This window comes from Asparagus officinalis, chromosome 3 (genome assembly GCF_001876935.1).
Source record: "Asparagus officinalis chromosome 3, Aspof.V1, whole genome shotgun sequence".
NCBI lineage: Eukaryota > Viridiplantae > Streptophyta > Magnoliopsida > Asparagales > Asparagaceae > Asparagus > Asparagus officinalis.
In genome coordinates this window covers 18,784,603-18,803,431 of record NC_033796.1, presented here as the reverse complement: position 1 = coordinate 18,803,431, position 18,829 = coordinate 18,784,603, and the positions used below count along the sequence as shown (strand labels likewise).

Sequence of the window (18,829 nt, the reverse complement as noted above, 5' to 3'; positions counted from 1 at the left end):
ATGCACCACATGTTGCACGACTGTTCTTTCAAGAAGTGGTTCGACTACATGGTGCTCCTAATTTGATTGTCTTGAATAGGGATACTAGGTTCTTGGCGACTTTTTGGACTACTTTATGGTAATGATTTGACACTTCATTGAAGTATTCTAGCACAGCACACCCTCAAACGGATGGACAAACAAAAGTGGTCAATCGGACTTTGGGAAACTTGATTTGATGCATATGTGGAGAGAAACCAAAGGTGTGGATCAAGCTATACCTCAAGCTGAATTCGTCTACAATATGACTATTCATAGTTCCACATGTATGTCTCATTTTTCTATGGTTTGTAGGAAGACACCTTGACATCTCCAAGATTTGTTGAAGTTGCCGACAAGTAGCAAGTTTAGCGAGGCAGCAAGTTCAATGGCCAAGAATGCTATCAATATTCAGGAAGAAGTACGTACAAAACTTGTGAAAGCCAATGCAAAGTTCAAGGCGCGAGCGGACAAGAAGAGGCGACTCAAGGTATTCAATGAAGGAGACATGGTGATGGTTTACTTACGGAAGGAACGGGTACCGGCTGGAACATACATCAAAGCCGAAAAGACATGGACCGTTCAAGATTCTCAAAAAGATCAATGACAATGCATATGTAGTGGATCTTCCATAAGGAATGGCTATGTCTAAGACATTCAACATGGCAGATATTTTTGACTATCATCCTTCAATCAAATTGTATTTAAGTGATGCGAACTCAGAGATGAGTTCTTTCGAAGAAGGAGGGACTGATACAGGAGATCTATAAGACGAGACGATTAAAAAACGAGACGAGACGACTAAACAGATGGACGAGACGAGACGAGACTCAAACCAGACGAGACGACAAAAAACCAGGTGAGTCGAGATGACGACTCGAGGTGAAGCAACCCAGCCAAGACGAACAGACGACTCGAGGCGACATGACGAGATGACGGGCGACAAGACGAGTCAACACATGCCAGTCGACATGAAAGGCGGAACCACTGGACATACTTAGTCGACTCATGTCCAATCGACACGAAAGGCGGTTGTTTGTGGGAAAATTTTGTAGTAAAAGAAACGAAGGAAAATTTATTTGTATTCCTTTAATCTCAGTTACAATTGGATTTCCTGATTACAAAAGAGAGGAGAATGATCTGGATTCTCCCCTTTGTTTAAATCTGGGTTCTTCACGGTGGCGATGAGATGCCTCCCTCGAATGCTCGCGTCGAGTTTGCTTCTTGTTGACGATCCGACGTCTTGTTTCACTGGAACGTGGTCTTCTCCTCAGATTTGACGTTGTGGAGAACTCTGAACGAGTTTAAAACTCTATAAAAGAGTTGATTTAACCGAAAGTCGGTTATAAGCCAAGGATGAAAAGATCTTGTTGCCGATCTCCAAAGCTCCAACCGAAGGATGAAGGATCCTCTTTTCGCTGCCAAGAAGTTCTAACAGACCGCCCGAACCCCTAAACTGAATTGATTTTCAGTTATTTATAGGGGATTAAGGGGTGTAACCACCTCCTTAATTTGCTCCTCAGTGGGGCTAATGGGATGTAACCGCTCCTTAAATCACTCCTGAATGGAGTTATGATCCCCTCAGATCGTGGGAAACGGTTTTGAAACCGTTCAGCTCGTGTTTGAATGAGTCAAACGCAGGCCCGTGTTCTGGCATGAATTCTGTGTCCAAACGCAATGCCTAAAAGCTTGAACGCAGCATCTGGAAGCTCGGACGCAGCGTTTGGAAGCTCATTTGCAGCGATTTAAGAGCTGCGTTTGGCGGCTCTGAAGCTGCGTTTGGCAGCAAGTGAAGCTGGGTTTGGTAGCGGTATAGAGTTGCGTCTGGCAGCGCTTGGAGCTGCGTCTGGCAGCGCTTGGAGCTGCGTTGAGCAGCGGTTGGAGCTGCGTTGAGCTGCGATATGAGCTGCGTTGAGCTGCGTTCGTGGCTATGAACGCGATGCGTCTTGATGCTGGTGTGCGGGGAGGACTTCCGCAGCTTGATTTGAAGAGACCGTCGATTTGTAGTCTCTTTCTGTCGAAGCGTTGCAAAGATCGTCATTTTGTAATCTTTACTTTAGCTCTTTGATATGCAAGAGTCGTCAGATTGTAACTCTCGATGTTGATTGTGAAGGCTATTGAACTAGAGCTCTCATCGGTTATCGTGAAAGTCGTCAGATTGTAACCTTCAGCGATCTACGTGAAAGTCTTCAAATTATAGCCTTCTGGAAGTCATCAGATTGTAACTTCCATCATCGGTGTTTGATGGTGATCAACTATCTATTGTGATTTTTAGACAGCCTACAGCGGTACTACTCGGCATGCCTCGTGTCGACTCGGAAAACAGATTAGGAAAGGAGTTCGTTTTTTGTTATTTCTTTTTAGAATTAGAGTTTCTTTTTTATTAGAGTTAGGTTTATTTGGCTTTATATAATAGTTTCTTTTGTAAATCAAACAATTAACTTTTAATTATTCAATCAAGAGAATTTTTCTCCTTATTTTCGTTCTCAAATTTGAGAAACTTAGAGCTTGTGGATTCAAGCTCATGAATTACTTGCTATTGTCAGGGCTCGTCGGCATCAGAACGATATTCGATCGGCCTCCCCGTTTCTACGTCTCGTCAAGAGCACACCTCTACCTAAGGTTTTGTTAGATTTTTTGGTCAAAACCGCTTTCCAAAATGCGTTTTCAAACTATATATATATATATATATTATATATTAACTACTAGTATTTTTCATAAATTCTTAGTAGCCTAGTAGAAAGTAAAAGTTTTGGTGTTTCAAATGGTCATCTGTTCGAGGCTTACCAACGACAAGCCGAGAATTGTTTCATTTTAATTTATCCCTCATAAGTTCTAGTGGGTCGTGGGTCATGGGCTTGTGGGTTCGTGGGCTCGTGGATCGTGGACTGTGGACCAATGGGCCGGGAATCGGGGCTGAGGCGCTAAGTGGCACTTTGTAAGACGCACTTTGCACTTCGCTACGCACGAGGCATCTGGCCAGGGCGTCAGCTTGTGGCGCCTTTTGCGCACACTTCGCCTGCCGATTATGGCCGTCACGAAGGTTGCCTCGTAGGCTGCAGACGAGCTTCGCATTCACACGATGGTACGACCCTAGCGTTCTCGAGATCAGACTACACTCATCTATTTGACGAGGTTCATCAATTTGACGAGACTCGTTTGGTTGACGAGGTTCGCCTGTTCGACGAGATTCGTCTTACTGACGAGGTTCGTCTGATTTGCGAGACTCGTTTAATTGACCCATTTGACGAGGTTCGTCTTACTAATGAGGTTCGTCTGATTTGCGAGACTCGTTTGATTGACCCGTCTGATGAGGTTCGCCCGTTCGATGAAGTTCATATTACTGACGAGGTTTGTCTGATTTGCAAAACTCGTTTGTTTGACGAGGTTCACCCGATCGACGAGGTTCGTCTGATTTGCTGCAAGGTGCAACACGACCTTCGCGTTCAGGTGTTACTGCATGCAGCAGTTACAACAGCATTTAAATCAATTGCTGTTACAGTTACAACAGCATTTAAATCAATTGTTGTTACAATTATAATAATTTGTAACAATCACATTGATTGTAGGTGACTCTTGAGCTGGCCTTATAGGCCTATAAATAGTGCCTCTTGGGGCAGCTCTTGGAGAGCTCTTGTATACACACGAAAATACATTGAGCTGTTGTGCTCCTGCTGGTGCAAAGCCTGTGCCCGAAGGAACTGTTGTGCTGCTGCTGCTGCAGAGCCTGTGCCCGAAGGATTTTTGCCTAAACCGAAAGGTTTAAGAGATCGAGGAGATCTTTGCCTTGATCGAAAGGTCTTATAGATCAAGGAGATCTTGAGAATACTTGGTTGGTGCACACCATTGTATTGTACTGTTATTTCTGAAAGCAGTTTGGCATTAGGATCATTGCACCGGAGTATACCAAATATTGCTTTAAACACAACGTTTCACAAACGCACAGTAGTTAACTTAAAAAGTTTAAAATTACAGCATATTAACTTTCACTGTTTTATTTCAGATTTAGCCACAATCTCTAACAGGTTTCACGTCAAGTAGCTTAAAATTATCTTACAACCTACATTTTATTGTGGTTTCAATTTAGTAATAATGCCACGATGATAACAACGGGTCACTAGACGCGAACTGACAAAAGAGTGTTCTTCAGGCTATGAAGGTGAAAGTATCTGTTTTGGTTAAACATTGCAAAGTACAAACTCGACGTCCGAGTGATGGCCAAACCAAGTGACGGTACCAAAAGTTTTGGACATAATTTATTAATGGATACCGCCAAAAATGTTTTATAGCCTGCAGAATTTTGAAACTTCTAATGGAAGGAACATTGTCATATTGTTAATTATTAGGATCTCTTCTGCATTTATGATTGGCATACACTGACCCTCGTTCGTCCTCCACTAATGAGATATTGTTAGGGGGTTTTTATTTCAAATCCTATAATTTTAGGATATGAATTTTACCATGTGATTAAAAATTCATAGGTGTTTTGTTATGGGTTGGGATTTCTAAAATATTATTTGTTTCATTAATATTTTGAGATTTGGAATACTACAATTTACCAAATGTCAAAGTTTTGTAATATGATGAATATGCTATCTTGATGAGGTTATATCCCACAAAAAGATAAGATTAGAATTTGTTAAATCCTCTCCAATTGAGAGGTAAGCACACCCATTTATGGGATTTGTCAAAATCCTCTCCAATTGAGAGGATTTGACAAATTCTAAAAATTGGACACTTTTTTTTTGTGATTCAATATTCTAAAAAATTTTATTAAAACAAACACCATATATGGAATATCAAAATACAAAAAAACTCACTTTTTGATTCCAAAACTTGTAGTCCATACCAAATGCCAAAATTTTTGGTGAAACAAACACCACCTTAGAAGATGTTAAGAATAAGCTGTGATCAAATCCTGGCAAATGAGGGGCAGTGAAATGTTGTATTATCATATGAGATTGGTCAATTTTGCTAAGGTCTAAATAAAAATTTTGTTTAGAACTGAATACGAAGTCGTTGAACATGTCGAATTTGATATTACACGCAAGCGTATTTGAATAATCTACTTCTCTTCAACTGTATTTATAAATACTAGTATAGTGCACGTGCGTTGCACGTGGACATATTTGTTTTATGTTCTAATACTTTACACAATTTATTATTTAATTAATAGAAGAGTTTTATTTTGAATGTAACTATAACAACATTTGAGGACTTATTTGTAATTTTCTTACAGTTTAGATTATATAATTCTTTCAATCTTCTTAAGATTTAAGTTTTGAACTATATAGGGGTTTATTTGTAAAAAATTATGAAGTTTCAGTATTTTTCTATAAATATATGAGCTTTTAATGGTCTTTGTGAAAATTATGAAGATCCATGGTTGTTTGTGAAAAAATTCAGGGTTATTTTGTGAACATTGGCAAATAATGGAATACATTTGCAAATCATGGAATACCCAAAAGATACAAATTTTTTAATCTTAAAAGACATAGTTCTATTTACTTTATAATTTAAGATAATGAATGACATTTAATAACTACTGGTAGTTTTATGTGCAAATTTAGAATATAGTTTCAACATTAGGGATGTTATAATATACTTATTATATAAAAAAATTACCCAAAAGACAAAAATTCCAAGTTTATTCTTTACTTTTATGTTAAGTGTGTCAGCTATTCCAGTTTATATTAATTATCTTTATTTTTGCTAATCCATTATAACAAAATAAAATTCTTACTTTCACCTTCTCTCTCTTCTATTATCATATAATTAGTAACATGCTACAAAGAATATATCTACTAAGTTCATGGATAATACAATATTTCTCTCAAATCACAATTAAGTACATAGTAATAATTATAGAAATAGAAAAAAGTTCATTTAACCCCCTCTCCCCCCCCCTTTCCCCCCCCCCCCCCCAACCAAATTAGACCTCAAAGTTTAGCCTCAATCTGAATTCTCCACATTTCCTTGTATCAATCGTATCATCAATCCGCATATAGTCGTCCGTCTAACAATCACATCAGTATAAAGTATAATCCGAGTAAAGCCCAGTACTTCCTCAGCACAACTTCAATCGTCTTCATCCCCACTTTGTCGTTATCTCTTCTGAAGGGATAATTTTTCACTGGTGAGCTTGTATCATCCAAAAATCATAGTAAAACCATGGGGTGAGTATAGGATGCTGTTAGGGTTGTAAGAGGTGAGTGTAAATCTAAATCATCAAATGAGTGAATTTATATAGGTTGCAAGTAAGGGCTATTATAATAAATAATAAAAGCAAGCTCTTTGGATTCCGTAACGGTCAAATGTAACTGCCACTTAAATAAAAACTACAATTGAAAATATAACTCTCATTTCAAGTATGCATGAATGCATGCACTAATGAGACTTTAAGTTGACACTTTGTTTGCAAATTGAAACGTATATTATTAGTTTGTCATATGTGCGTTTTAAGTGGAGGGGTTACAAAAAATAAAAGTTAATATTAATGGACAATTAATAGAAGAGTTATGTCATTATTAAGAAGGTATGCATGTAAGCATTTTAAGTTGACACTTTGTTTGCAAATTGAAACGTATATTATTAGTTTGTCATATGTGTATGCATTCAATTTTTAGCTATTATGTCAAATACAACTTACAATCTTAAATTTTTTTATGATAACATTAATATTGGATTAGTGGAGAGGTTATAAAAAATAGAAGTTAATAATAGTGGACAATTAATAGGAGAGTTATGCCATTATTAAGAATGTATGCAAATTTTCGCTATGCCGTTTTCTCAGCGCTCTGTCTCCAGATTTCACATGCCTTATTTTACAAGGTTAGGGACACATAAACCAACTTCTACAATAACAATTAGTATATGTATGTGTTTATATGTATGCAAATTTTTTAGGAAAAATTGCTTCTAGGCCCCAAATTTATATTTTCAATGTGCCCCAGCCCCCTTACTTTTTTTAATGTTCTTTAGCCCCTCCTTTTTGAAAAAATATGTCCAAGCCCCTCCATCACTCCTCCATCATGATTCCAGCTCATTTCAGCAGTTGATTAGACATGCCAGCTCATGATTAGACATATCAGCTGACTTAAATCCCGAATTTATCCTCATCTTTCTTATGTCAGTGGATGTTAACTCTTTTCTGTAACATGTTAACTCTTTTCTATAACATGTTAACTCTTTTTTGTAACATGTTAATTCTTTTCTGTAACATGTTAACTCTTTTCTGTAACATGTTAACTCTTTTCTGTAAAATGTTAACTTTTTTCTGTAATATGTTAACTCTTACAGATAACATGTTAATTCTTACAGGTAACATGTTAACTCTTACAGCTAACATGTTAGCTGTAAGAGTTAACATGTTGTAGAAAAAAGTTAATATTTTACAGAAAAGAGTTACCATGTTGCAGAAAAAAGTTAACATTTTACAGAAAAAGTTAACATGTTACAGAAAAGAGTTAACATGTTACAGAAAAGAGTTAATATTAATGTGCCCATGCGAAGTTCCTTGGGACGACGCCGGCGACGGAGCGGGGAAGAGGGCAAAGGGGGACCGAAGGAGGAGGAGGGAGGTGCAGCGGGGGAGAGAGACGGGGGGAGGGAGGCGGGGGAGGTGCAGCGGGGTAGGGAGGCGGTGAGGAGGAGGAGGGAGCTGTAGGGGGAGGGAGGCAGATTTATGCCATTATTAAGAATGTATGCATGTATATGTATGTGTTTATATGTATGCAAATTTTTTATGATAACATTAATATTGGATTAGTGGAGGGGTTACAAAAAATAAAAGTTAATATTAGTGGATAATTAATTGGAGAGTTATGCCATTATTAAGAATGTATGCATGTATATATGTGTTTATATGTATGCAAGTATGTGTTTTATGGATGCATGTATGTGGTTTGGAGAGCATTTTTAGAAGAAATGTTTTAACATACCAACACACTTTTATAATAGTACTAGTATAATGCACGTGCTTTGCACGTGGATATTTTATTATATTTAATATTATATTATTTAATAAATTATATATAACCATTAAAAATTACTTTATTGCACTATGATTAAATTTTTTTAACTTATACTAATATTAGTACTTATAATATTATTAACATACATTTAATAGGTATTTAAAATTTTTTATTATACTATTAAACAATTATTTAGGAGTATAATTATTAAATAATAATGTAATCATTAGTTTAAGTAACACTATTGATATAATTAAACCATTTAAATTATTAAATATTTATGTCATGTATATATTTTATTACAATATCTATTAAATAATGGAAATAATTTTTAATATTATATGACATTATGTTATAAAGAATATTACATTGTTTAATAATTAATATCATCTTAGTAATAAAAAATTGGATGGTATAAATTAAAAGTACTATTATTTAGAAAAATTATTTTATATAAAAATATTGGATACTTGAAATATATGAGACATTTACTTTCCAACAAAAAATGCATGACTCATAAATTGCTAAGATCCAATATTTTATTGCACTATGTTCATAATGTCCAATTTTTATATCTAAGACGATATTATAATATCGTAAAGGGTAATAATCGTTAAAAGTATTTTTAACTTATAAAATCCAAAATTTTATTACTAAGATGATATTAATTATCGAACAAGGTAATATTCTTTACAACATAAATAAATAACCCATATTTATACTATTATTAATAGTTATAATTATGTGCAATAATTTATTAAATGAATGGCTATTACTATTTTATATAATTAATAATTATTTATAATAAATTATCATATATTCATGAATTTTGTTATCATTATAAATTATTAATATATTCTAGTGAATAACCAAATAATTTGAGAAAATGAAAAGGTGCATAGTTAATGAGAGGTTATGGATCATTAGTTTTATCATTAATAGTATAATTTTGAGTTATTAAAAATTGAGGGGGTAAAAAAGGAAATCAAAAGTTTTGACATGTGTATTCTCTTTTATAAGTAGTATTAGATTAGATATTAGATAGTATTAGATAACTAGTCATCATTCATGTTTGCTCGTTTGCGTTGGAAATTCAGTTGTCATATAATTGAAACTCTAGCAAATCTGATTGTTTAATTTGATCGTCATCCACAAAAGAGCGTTCTGAAGAAAAATTATTAAATAAATTAGTGTTTGTTCAAGTGTTTTAGAATAAAACCAATAAATTTATATTGAGATTTAGCTTGTGCTTTCTGACTTTTCCACAAAACAATCTGAATACAAATACATAAATTGGCTCATTTATTTGACAAAAAAAAAAAAAAAAAGACTTGAAACAGAAGATTACCACGGTCTTTCTCCCTCTTGCCTAAGCTTATTGCTACTAACTAGACACATCTTAAAGTCTTTGAACCTATCAAACCCAAAAAGAAAATTTATCTTAAAGTTATTATTAAAAGTGGGATCCACTTAAGAAAACTTTGCAGGCGTCAGTTTATTTGAAAACTACGCAAGCCAACAAAAACAGCTATAATTTATAAAATTATCTTTAACAAATACACACGTAAATCACTATCGCCTAATTAATTGTCACAGCACGCGTTACATACTCTGATAATATCGTGGTCTCAAATTTGTAATCTCCCGTTTTCTACTAAATTTGGAAGTTCAAGTCCTAATCTCAACCTTGTAGCTAGAGCTGGGCATATTTGGTTCGGTTTGGTTTTATGCCCAATCCGCATCCAATCCGAATTTTTCGAATTCTCAAAAATCTCATCCAGATCCAGATTTTTTCCCCTTCATCTGAATATTCGGTCCAACCGAAATTCGGTTCGGTTCGGTTCGGTTTCGGTTTTGAATTTGCAAAGAGTTCTATCCAAAGACTTCTGTTGTGAATTCGCAAGCTGGGCATTGTCCTCATGATGAGGTTCCTGAGCTCGCCAACAAAGGTTTATTAGACTGATTATCATCTTTAGAATAAAGTTTTGAGTTGATATAATTACGCAAAGAACTGATGTTTTAAAGATGTTGTTCATATAATACAACATGCTTATCTCTTGTAAGTATCATGTACATAACGCATTTTGTGATTGATTTGAATCTTATGTAATTCTCAAAATCTTTTCTGCGGAATTTTTTAATTAAAGTTTAAGTTTATTTAATTACACAGGGGAGTGATGTTTTGTATGATATTGTTCATATAATGTAGCATATGCATCTTTTGTAAGTGCATCATGTGCATAACAAATTTTCTGGATTGATTTGAATCTTTACTTGGTTCTCAAGGATATTTTTCTGTGATATTGCTGTACTCATTGCTTGAAACTGCTCCTTGCGCCGTTTGAATCTATTGGATGATAACAGGAAAAGTTTTGAGGTATAAGTTTAGTCTATAAACCGCCCAACAGAATTAGGGTCGGTTTTGTATGGGCGGTTCAGGGGTTCAAACCGGATCCAAACCGATTTAATTCGGTTCGGGCGGTTTAGAGACTTCTTCAAACCGGATCCAAACCGATTTAATTCGGTTCGGGCGGTTTAGAGACTTCTTCTCATCCATTTAATTCGATTCGGTTAACCGGTCCGTTTTTTCGGTTGAACCGGTTTTTTTCGGTTTTTGCCCACCCCACTTGTAGCGGTCAAAAAGTCTCTCGGTCATCGTTAAACAAACTAGATTAGTCCGCAAAGCGAAAATTATGGTCCAAAAAACAATATATAATCCTCATCAGAGAGGACCAAACTCTAGTCCAGCGGACGTGAGACCCACCTCCAAACCAAATCCAACTAAATCCCTTTAAATACGAACGGTCTCCACTACCGAAGAACGCTCGCAGTTAACCCCACCGGCGGTGACCCGACTCGACCTCCAAACCAAAACTCTCAGTCCTCTAACCATTTTGGCGGAGCACCGGACTCCGGAACTCGAAAGCTTCGGATCTGTGCAAAATGCCTTTCTGGCAGAAGAGCGGCGCGTCAGCGTCGTCATCAACGGCGACGAACTCGCCAACGACGCTGAACCGGGATCGGAATCACGTGAGCGGTCACGTGAGCCAGGGCTCGGTCTCTTCGGTGGCGAAATCGCTGCTGCCCACTAGGAGAAGGTTGAAGCTTGATCCGCCGAATAAGCTCTATTTCCCTTGTAAGTGTTTACCCCCGGATTTTTGATCATATTAAGCAAAATGGGGACTTTAGCAAAGTTTTGATTTAGCTAGAATGGATATTTCAAAAAAGAACTTTGCTTTATTGTGAAGTATTTGCTTGAATTCAGTTCGTGCCTAATTCTACGCAGATCCCATTTTGATATTGTATTTGTTATGGTGTTCCCACTCGCTGACATATGATGTATTAATAATGAAAGCTGAAAGATATTTCAATGCATCTTGTTTCAATCAACTGGCTCGCCCAAGCCTTATAAAGAGTTTGACTTAGCCAACTCGTCAAGTCGACATTCCCTCGTGGCGACACGAAAGGCGGAGTTACTCGACACGAAAGGCCAAGGACAATTAGCCGAGGACCCACTCGACTACCCGTCCAACACCTTACGAAACCGACTCAAAAAACATTACTTCTCGACAAAGCTATCCACACTGACAACACGTCCAACTCGCATTTAATGCGTGTTAGGTGCATCATGCCTTTAGTCTCGATGTATTCATGACTCATCAAACCACGTGGGCTCTATAACGCCGCGATCACTTCTCATTTAATATCGAGGTGATCTACTTGCCAGTCGTCAGTCGACACCTGTAAAACAGAGGCTGACTTAGCTGCCAGCCCACACAATTCATCACCGTCCTACTGTACTCAGCTGAAGTGATAAGACTGCCCCTTATGCACTGAGTATAAATACAAGTATCATTCTAACGTAAAAGAGGTTGATAAATCGGATCTTTTAACACCAAAACTACACAATAAAGAAAATATCAGTTCTTTTTCTACCCAACTCAAGAACGAGTCATAAAGTCAAAGAAGAAAGCAGTCCCTCTTCAATACAAAACAAAATCGATCTTTTTCTGGATCCAACTAACTGTGTGATCTTAGTCATCAACAGTTTGGCGCCCACTGTGGGGCTACTTTTCTTTTTTGAGAAAACATACGAGGTTCTGAGCAAGGCTCTGACTAGTCTCGCCCTGTAGAACACCATAGTTATATTACCCGAGATCAACTCGAGCACACAACTCGCAAGCTTGCTTAATCCTTTCAAGAGCAACTTGACATCTTTGCTAGTGAAGTCCTTGGCCGACTTCCACAGCCACAACAAGTTTTATCGGCACGCCCCCCACCTACTGAAGATTAGAGATCAGAGACTCCTCATTCTAGAGCGTGACGAGAGATCCTAACTCGGACTCCTCACTCACTATTGTCAAACAATCAGGTCATATCGGGAGACCGGGCTCGCCACTCCATCGGGCAATTCGCCAAGGAGAGCCTTGCCGACGACTTTTCCCTCGACAGGAAAACACGGGTGAGAGTTCTGGTCCTAGCCATCCTAGAGACCGCAATAAAGGAGCCTTTAGAGCCCACCACTACCATCATGCATCTCTAACCTCCTCCGCCACCGTAAGGATCTCCGGTTATGATCGAGTGTACATACCGATCGTTGACGTCATCGGGGGAAAACCCCCCTCTCCGACGACATAATGGATTAGCCGTTCGAGAAGTTCAAAATGCTCTATTTAGGGACATATACAGGAGAATGAGACCCTTCCGAGCATGTTTAAAACTATTATGACATAATGAGCATGCTCCCAGTTTTGAAAGTGACCCTCTGTCAATGCTTTCCGATCACTCTCACGGGGAGTGCTAAACTATAGTGAAACGCTCTTGAAAGGAAATCCATCAGCAGCTTCCGACAACTCAGTCGAAAGTTCATTCACCAGTCCACTTTCTGGCCGACACCAAACAGAAGTTCCCCCCACGTGTTGATTCAGATGGAGCAGTGGCCTGAGGAGAGCCTCCGAGCCTACTTTAAAAGATTTCAGGTGAAAATGATGGAGGTCAATGACCAAGGGAGTGCAGTTGTCGTGTCCGCACTCGTTGTCGGCTTGCAAAGTAATGAGTTAGCCGACTCGCTTGCCAAGAAGCTCGTCGATAACTATGAGCAGTTGATGGCCAAAGCACACATGTACATGGATATTGAGGATGCCCGCACCTATAAGGCATCAACAGACCTCTACTGCCATGGCTTTGACACCACTGAAGATTCAACCATTCCATTAATCCCGACAGCCGCACTTGTCTCGACGCCGATTTTCGAATTGGCGAGAGGTCTCCCTGCAAGGCAAGAGTGGCCTAAAGACCCCTAAGGTTTGACCCTCGTTCCAACCGGACCAATAGAAGGGATCGGCAGAGGGGCCAAGAGCCTAAAGCAAACCTCACCATTTTCGACACCTCCCTCACCAACGCTCTCGCTATGGTCCAGAGAGAGTGACACCTTAGGGAGCCAGCCCCTAGGATGATGTCGAACCCAAAGAACCGCGATACCCGGCAGTTTTGCCGATATCATTAGGATCACGGCCACCTCACCAACGACTGTCGCATTGAGGGATATTGAGGATTTAATAGAAATGGGGTATATGAAGAATCTTGCCTCTCGGAGGGATCGTCGGGAATCTGATCCGCCTCGAACCGACAGGAGATCCCGTTTGCGATCACTTCGTCCCCGATCGCAACAAGACAATCGACCCCCGGAGCCTAGCCATAAAGAGGTCATCAATACCATCAGTGGCGGTCCTACTGTTGGAGGATCATCTAACAACAACCGGAAGAAATATGTCAAGAGGGCGTTGCGAGTCGACGAAGTCGACAAGAGGATGAAGACCAACGAACCCATATCTTTTGGGGACGCCAATCTGCGAGGCGTGGAGACGCTCCATGATGATCTTATTATCATCACGGCAGGGATCGTCGACTACCAGGTGAAACGAATCATGATTGACACAGAAAGCTCAGTAGATATCCTGTATGTTAATGCCTTAAACAAAATGGGCATCGAGAGATCTCGCGTACTCCCCTTTTGAGGACCCCTTATCGGTTTCACCGGGCACTCTCTTTTGCCAGAAGGAATGATCACTCTCCCTCTAACAGTGGGAGAGTACCCCAGATAAGTTACCGTCCCTGTCCAATTCCTGATAATGGATCTTAAGTCGGCCCACAATATCATTCTAGGCTGAACCGTCCTCCACCTGTTGCGAGCCATTACCTCGACTTACCATCAGATGCTCAAGTTCCCGACCCTAACAAAGTCGGTGTCGTCAGGAGCAATCAACGAGAGGTCAGATCTTGCTATCAACTCTCAGCCAAGGGTAAGGGTGTGCAAGACTCCATGCTTGTCGAAAAGCCCTCCATCTGGAGAAAGCGATGGAGCTGCAGAGGACAACATTGGTGGAGGAGCTTCAGGAGATACCCATTAACTGAGAAGGATCGAAGACGGTTAAAATTGGGTCAAGCCTAATCAAACCCTTACGAGGGGCGTTGATCAAGTTCCTACAAGCGAATACTGATGTCTTTACCTGGGGACCCGAGGACATGTCGGGGGTTCCCACAAGTGATCAGTCATGAGCTAGCTGTCGACAGACATACCAAGCCAGTTCGACAGAAGAAGAGACACATCGGCCCACGCTAGAAGGCGGCAGCTGACGAGGTCAGACAACTTAGTGCCGGTTTCATCCTGGAAGTCCAATACGCGGAGTGGCTAGCTAATGTTGTCTTGGTGAAGAAAGCCACGAATAAATGGCGAATGTGCGTAGATTTCACCGACCTCAACAAAGCCTGTCCTAAGGACATTTACCCTCTACCTCGAATCGGCCAATTAGTCGACGAAAGTGCGGGCCATGGGCTGCTCAGTTTCATGGACGCTTTCTCCGTCTATAACCAGATTTTTATGGCGGAACATGATCAGGAGAATACCTCTTTCATCACCGATTTGAGCACATATTGCTATAAAATGATGCCCTTCGGTCTGAAGAACGCAGGAGCTACCTATCAGAGACTTGTTGCCAGAGCCTTTAAGCGCCAGATTGGGCAATCTGGAGGCTTATGTCGACGACTTGCTGGTGAAATCAAAACAAGCGTCTGCCAGTATTTCAGACCTGTACGAAACCTTTTCCACGCTTCGACGTTATCGAATGAAGCTCAACCCTGTTAAGTGCGCATTCGAAGTACAATCAGGGAAATTCTTAGGGTTTATGATCACCCAAAGGGGCATAGAAATCAACCCCGAGAAGATAGCCGTCATCGAGCGACTGATAGAGCCGCGCACATTAAAAGACATTCTGAAGCTGAATGATAAGATCACGACTCTAGGTCGATTCCTCTCCAAATCGGCCGAGAGGAGCCTCTCATTCTTCAAGATCCTTCAGGGTACTAAGAACTCGAAGGAGAACATGATTTGGACGACTTAATGCAGTGTAGCTTTCCAAGAGCTCAAAGCCTATCTGGGTGTTAAGCCACTGTTAAGCCAGCCCATAGGAGGAGAAACATTGTACTTATATATGGTCGTCTCCTCTAAGGCAATCAGTTTCATCTTGGTTTGGGAAGAAGAATGTTCAAAAGCCCGTCTATTATGTGAGTCGAATCCTCAAAGCGGGCGAGCTCAACTACCCTCTTATAGAGAAAGCTGCTTTTGCCCTCATTGTCACGGCAAGAAGGCTTTGTCCCTACTTCCAGTCCGATGCCGTCATTGTTAGGACGTGTTTGCATCTAATAAAAGCATTAGGCAGCCCTATAACATTAGGGAGGATGGTCACCTGGGCAGTTAAACTCAGTGAGCATGATATCCAATTCGAGCCCAGAACGACAATTAAAGCCCAAGCCTTAGCAGACTTCCTGATTGAGTCGACTTCTCCAAATGAGAATTGGATCCCCTTTTGCCATCTCACCAACCAACACCCTTAGCACTCTCAGTCGTTCCTACCATGCCAACATCTTCCCTACAAATCCGTCACATCCTGGAGCATGATTCGCCTGAGTTTGTCTCGTGGTGGTTATTGAAAACCGATGGATCTTTGGGAGAAGCTGACAATGGAGCATGAGTGGTGTTGAGAAACCCTGACGGGTTAACGCACGAACACTCCATTTCCTTTGCCTTCTTGGCCTCTAACAATAAAGTCGAATACGAAGCACTCCTCGTCGGCCTTCGAGCAGCGCAGGCGTTAAAGGCGGAACGTCTGTACACCTTAGCTGATTCACAACTAGTCATCCACCAAATCAATGGATGATATGCAGGTAAAGACTCAAGGATGACTCTATATCTCAAAGCTGCTAAAGAGCTTTTGACCGACTTTAGGGAAATCAGGATAGCTTAGGTACCTCGCGCTCTTAACGCTCGAGCGGATGCCCTCTATAAGCTCGTGTCAACAAGCTCAAGGATCAACTCGGGCCCTGTTTACACTGACACCCTCGAACAGCCTAGCATCTCCAAACAGTCAAAAACCGTTATGGAGATAGAAGCACCCGTGAAACCCCATTGGTTGGATCTAATTATCCTCTACCTAACATTGGGGACCTTGCCCGAAGACCCAGTAGAAGCCAGATGCTTACAAAGGAATTCCCGTCGTTATCTTATGATTGAAGAACAATTATATCAGATGTATTATTCCAGCAACAGTATCGGACCCTATCTACGATGTCTCCGGCCACCAGAAGTCGACTATGTACTCAGAGAGATACACGAAGGTACTTACGATAACCATCCTGGGGCTCGAACCCTTGCGCAAAAAGTCATTCGCTAGGGGTACTATTGGTCGACTATTCTCACCGAGTCAAAGCGACTCGTTTCTCATTGCCAAAAGTGCCAGATCTTCTCATCCATCCTTAGAATAATGGCGACTGAACTGACTTCCATATTGAGCCCAGTGTCGTTCGCCCAATGGGGGTTGGATCTGCTGGGACCCCTACCTCAAGCTTCGGGACAAAAAAGATTTCTTATCGTAATAATCGATTACTTCACCATGTGGATTAAAGCCGAACCACTAGCAAAGATTGGTAAGAGTAACGTCACGAACTTCATATGGAAATCCATAGTTTATCGTTTTGGGGTGACCCGGTCCTTTGTAATCGACAACAGTACCCAATTCGAGAGCGTGGGCTTCCGTAATTTTTGCGGAGAATACAACATTTACCTCAAATTCTCCTCCGTCGCCCATCCACAATCCAATGGTCTCGCAGAAGCTGCCAACAAATACATCTTACAAGCATTAAAGAAGGAAGTGGAAGCTGCATTCGGAACTGGGTTTAAGAGTTGCCCAGCATCCTCTGGTCGTATCGCACAACCCACAAGAACTCAACCGAAGAGACACCATTCAAGTCAAGCTAGCTTATGGCACGAAAGCAGTTACTCCTGTCGAAGTCGGCATACCAATAATCTGACTACGACGTTTTGATGAGGAATCAAACTCAGAAGGGCTACGGATTGGCCTCGACCTCCTAGACGAGACTCGAGAGAGAGCGCTTCAGGCCTTGGTCACTAACCAGCAACGAATTGCTCGTTACTATAACAACAAAATCCGACCAAGAAGATTCAAGGTTGGTGACCTTGTTCTTCGTAAAGCTGCTTTCAACAAAGATACTCGGAAAGGTAAGCTGACACCTAACTAGGAAGGCCCCTACACAGTTATAGAGGAGTTGCGAGCCGGCACCTATCGGCTAAGAGCCCCCGACGGGAGAGCCTTGCAACATCCCTGGAATGTTGAATATTTGAGGCGATATTTTCAATAATTCTATAAACTTCGTTTCTTATCAATGAAACTCCTATTGAAACTGACTTGGTTACTGTCTTGCACTTTCATAGTGCCCAAATTATGCAGGAATTTTAAGCCATTTGTGCCTTTTCAGGAATAAACCCAAGGCATTCACTATATGGTTGACTCTCACAGTCGTCTCTCGATCTTTATGGCTCTATAGAAGACCTAGGCACCTACGTAAGACCTAGGCACCCAATCTCAGGGTTGTCATTCGGCCTCAAAGTTGTTAAAGACCTAGTCAACTTTCATAAGTTCTAGGCATTCGATTTCTTAGTCGAATTTTAAGCCATTGGTACCTTCTCAAGAATAAACCCAAAGCACCAATTATATGGTCGACTCCCATAGTCGTCTCTCGACCATATGAGAATACTGAAGACCTAGGTGCGTGCATAAGACCTAGGCACCAACTATATGGCCGACTCCTACAGTCGTCTTTCGACCATATAGGAATACTAAAGACCTAGTCAACTTTCATAAGTTCTAGGCATTCGACTCCTCAGTCGAATTTTAAGACTTTGGTGTCTTTTTAGGAATAAACCCAAGACATTCACCACATGGTCGACTCCCATAGTCATCTCTCGATCTTTGTGGCTCTATAGAAGATCTAGGCACATACGTAAGACTTAAGCACCCAATCTCAGGGTTGTCATTCAGCCTCAAGGCTGTCAAAGACCTAGTCAACTTTCATAAGTTCTAGGTATTCAACTTCTCAGTCGAATTTTAAGCTCTCGGTACCTTCTCAGGAGTAAATCCAAGGCACCAACTATATGGTCGACTCCCACAGTCGTCTCTCGATCATATGGGAATACTGAAGACCTAGGTGCCTACATAAGACCTAGACACCAACTATATGGTCGACCCTTACAGTCGCCTCTCGACCATATAGGAATACTGAAGCTCTAGGCGTCTACGTAAGACCTAGACACCCCACCTCAGGGTCAGGGTTCAAGCCCTTGGTACATTTTCAGGAATAAACCCAAGACATCAATCCTATGGCCAACTCCCACAGTCATTTTTCGACTATACGGGGACAACGAAGATCTGGGCACCTACGTAAGACCCAGACACCTAACATCAAGGTTGTCATAATACCATAGG

The 18,829-nt window shown here is 40.4% G+C and overlaps 1 protein-coding gene across 1 annotated transcript in view; it reads left to right on the top strand.

The window, feature by feature from the left end:
- The window catches only part of LOC109833247 (vesicle-associated protein 4-2-like), a 15,325-nt gene continuing 7,298 nt past the window's right edge, over nt 10,803-18,829 (top strand). Inside the window, exon 1 of the mRNA XM_020400849.1 lies at nt 10,803-11,127. Within this exon, the coding sequence (XP_020256438.1) occupies nt 10,935-11,127 (193 nt within the window). The 5' untranslated portion in view covers nt 10,803-10,934. The remainder of the gene's footprint in view (nt 11,128-18,829) is intronic.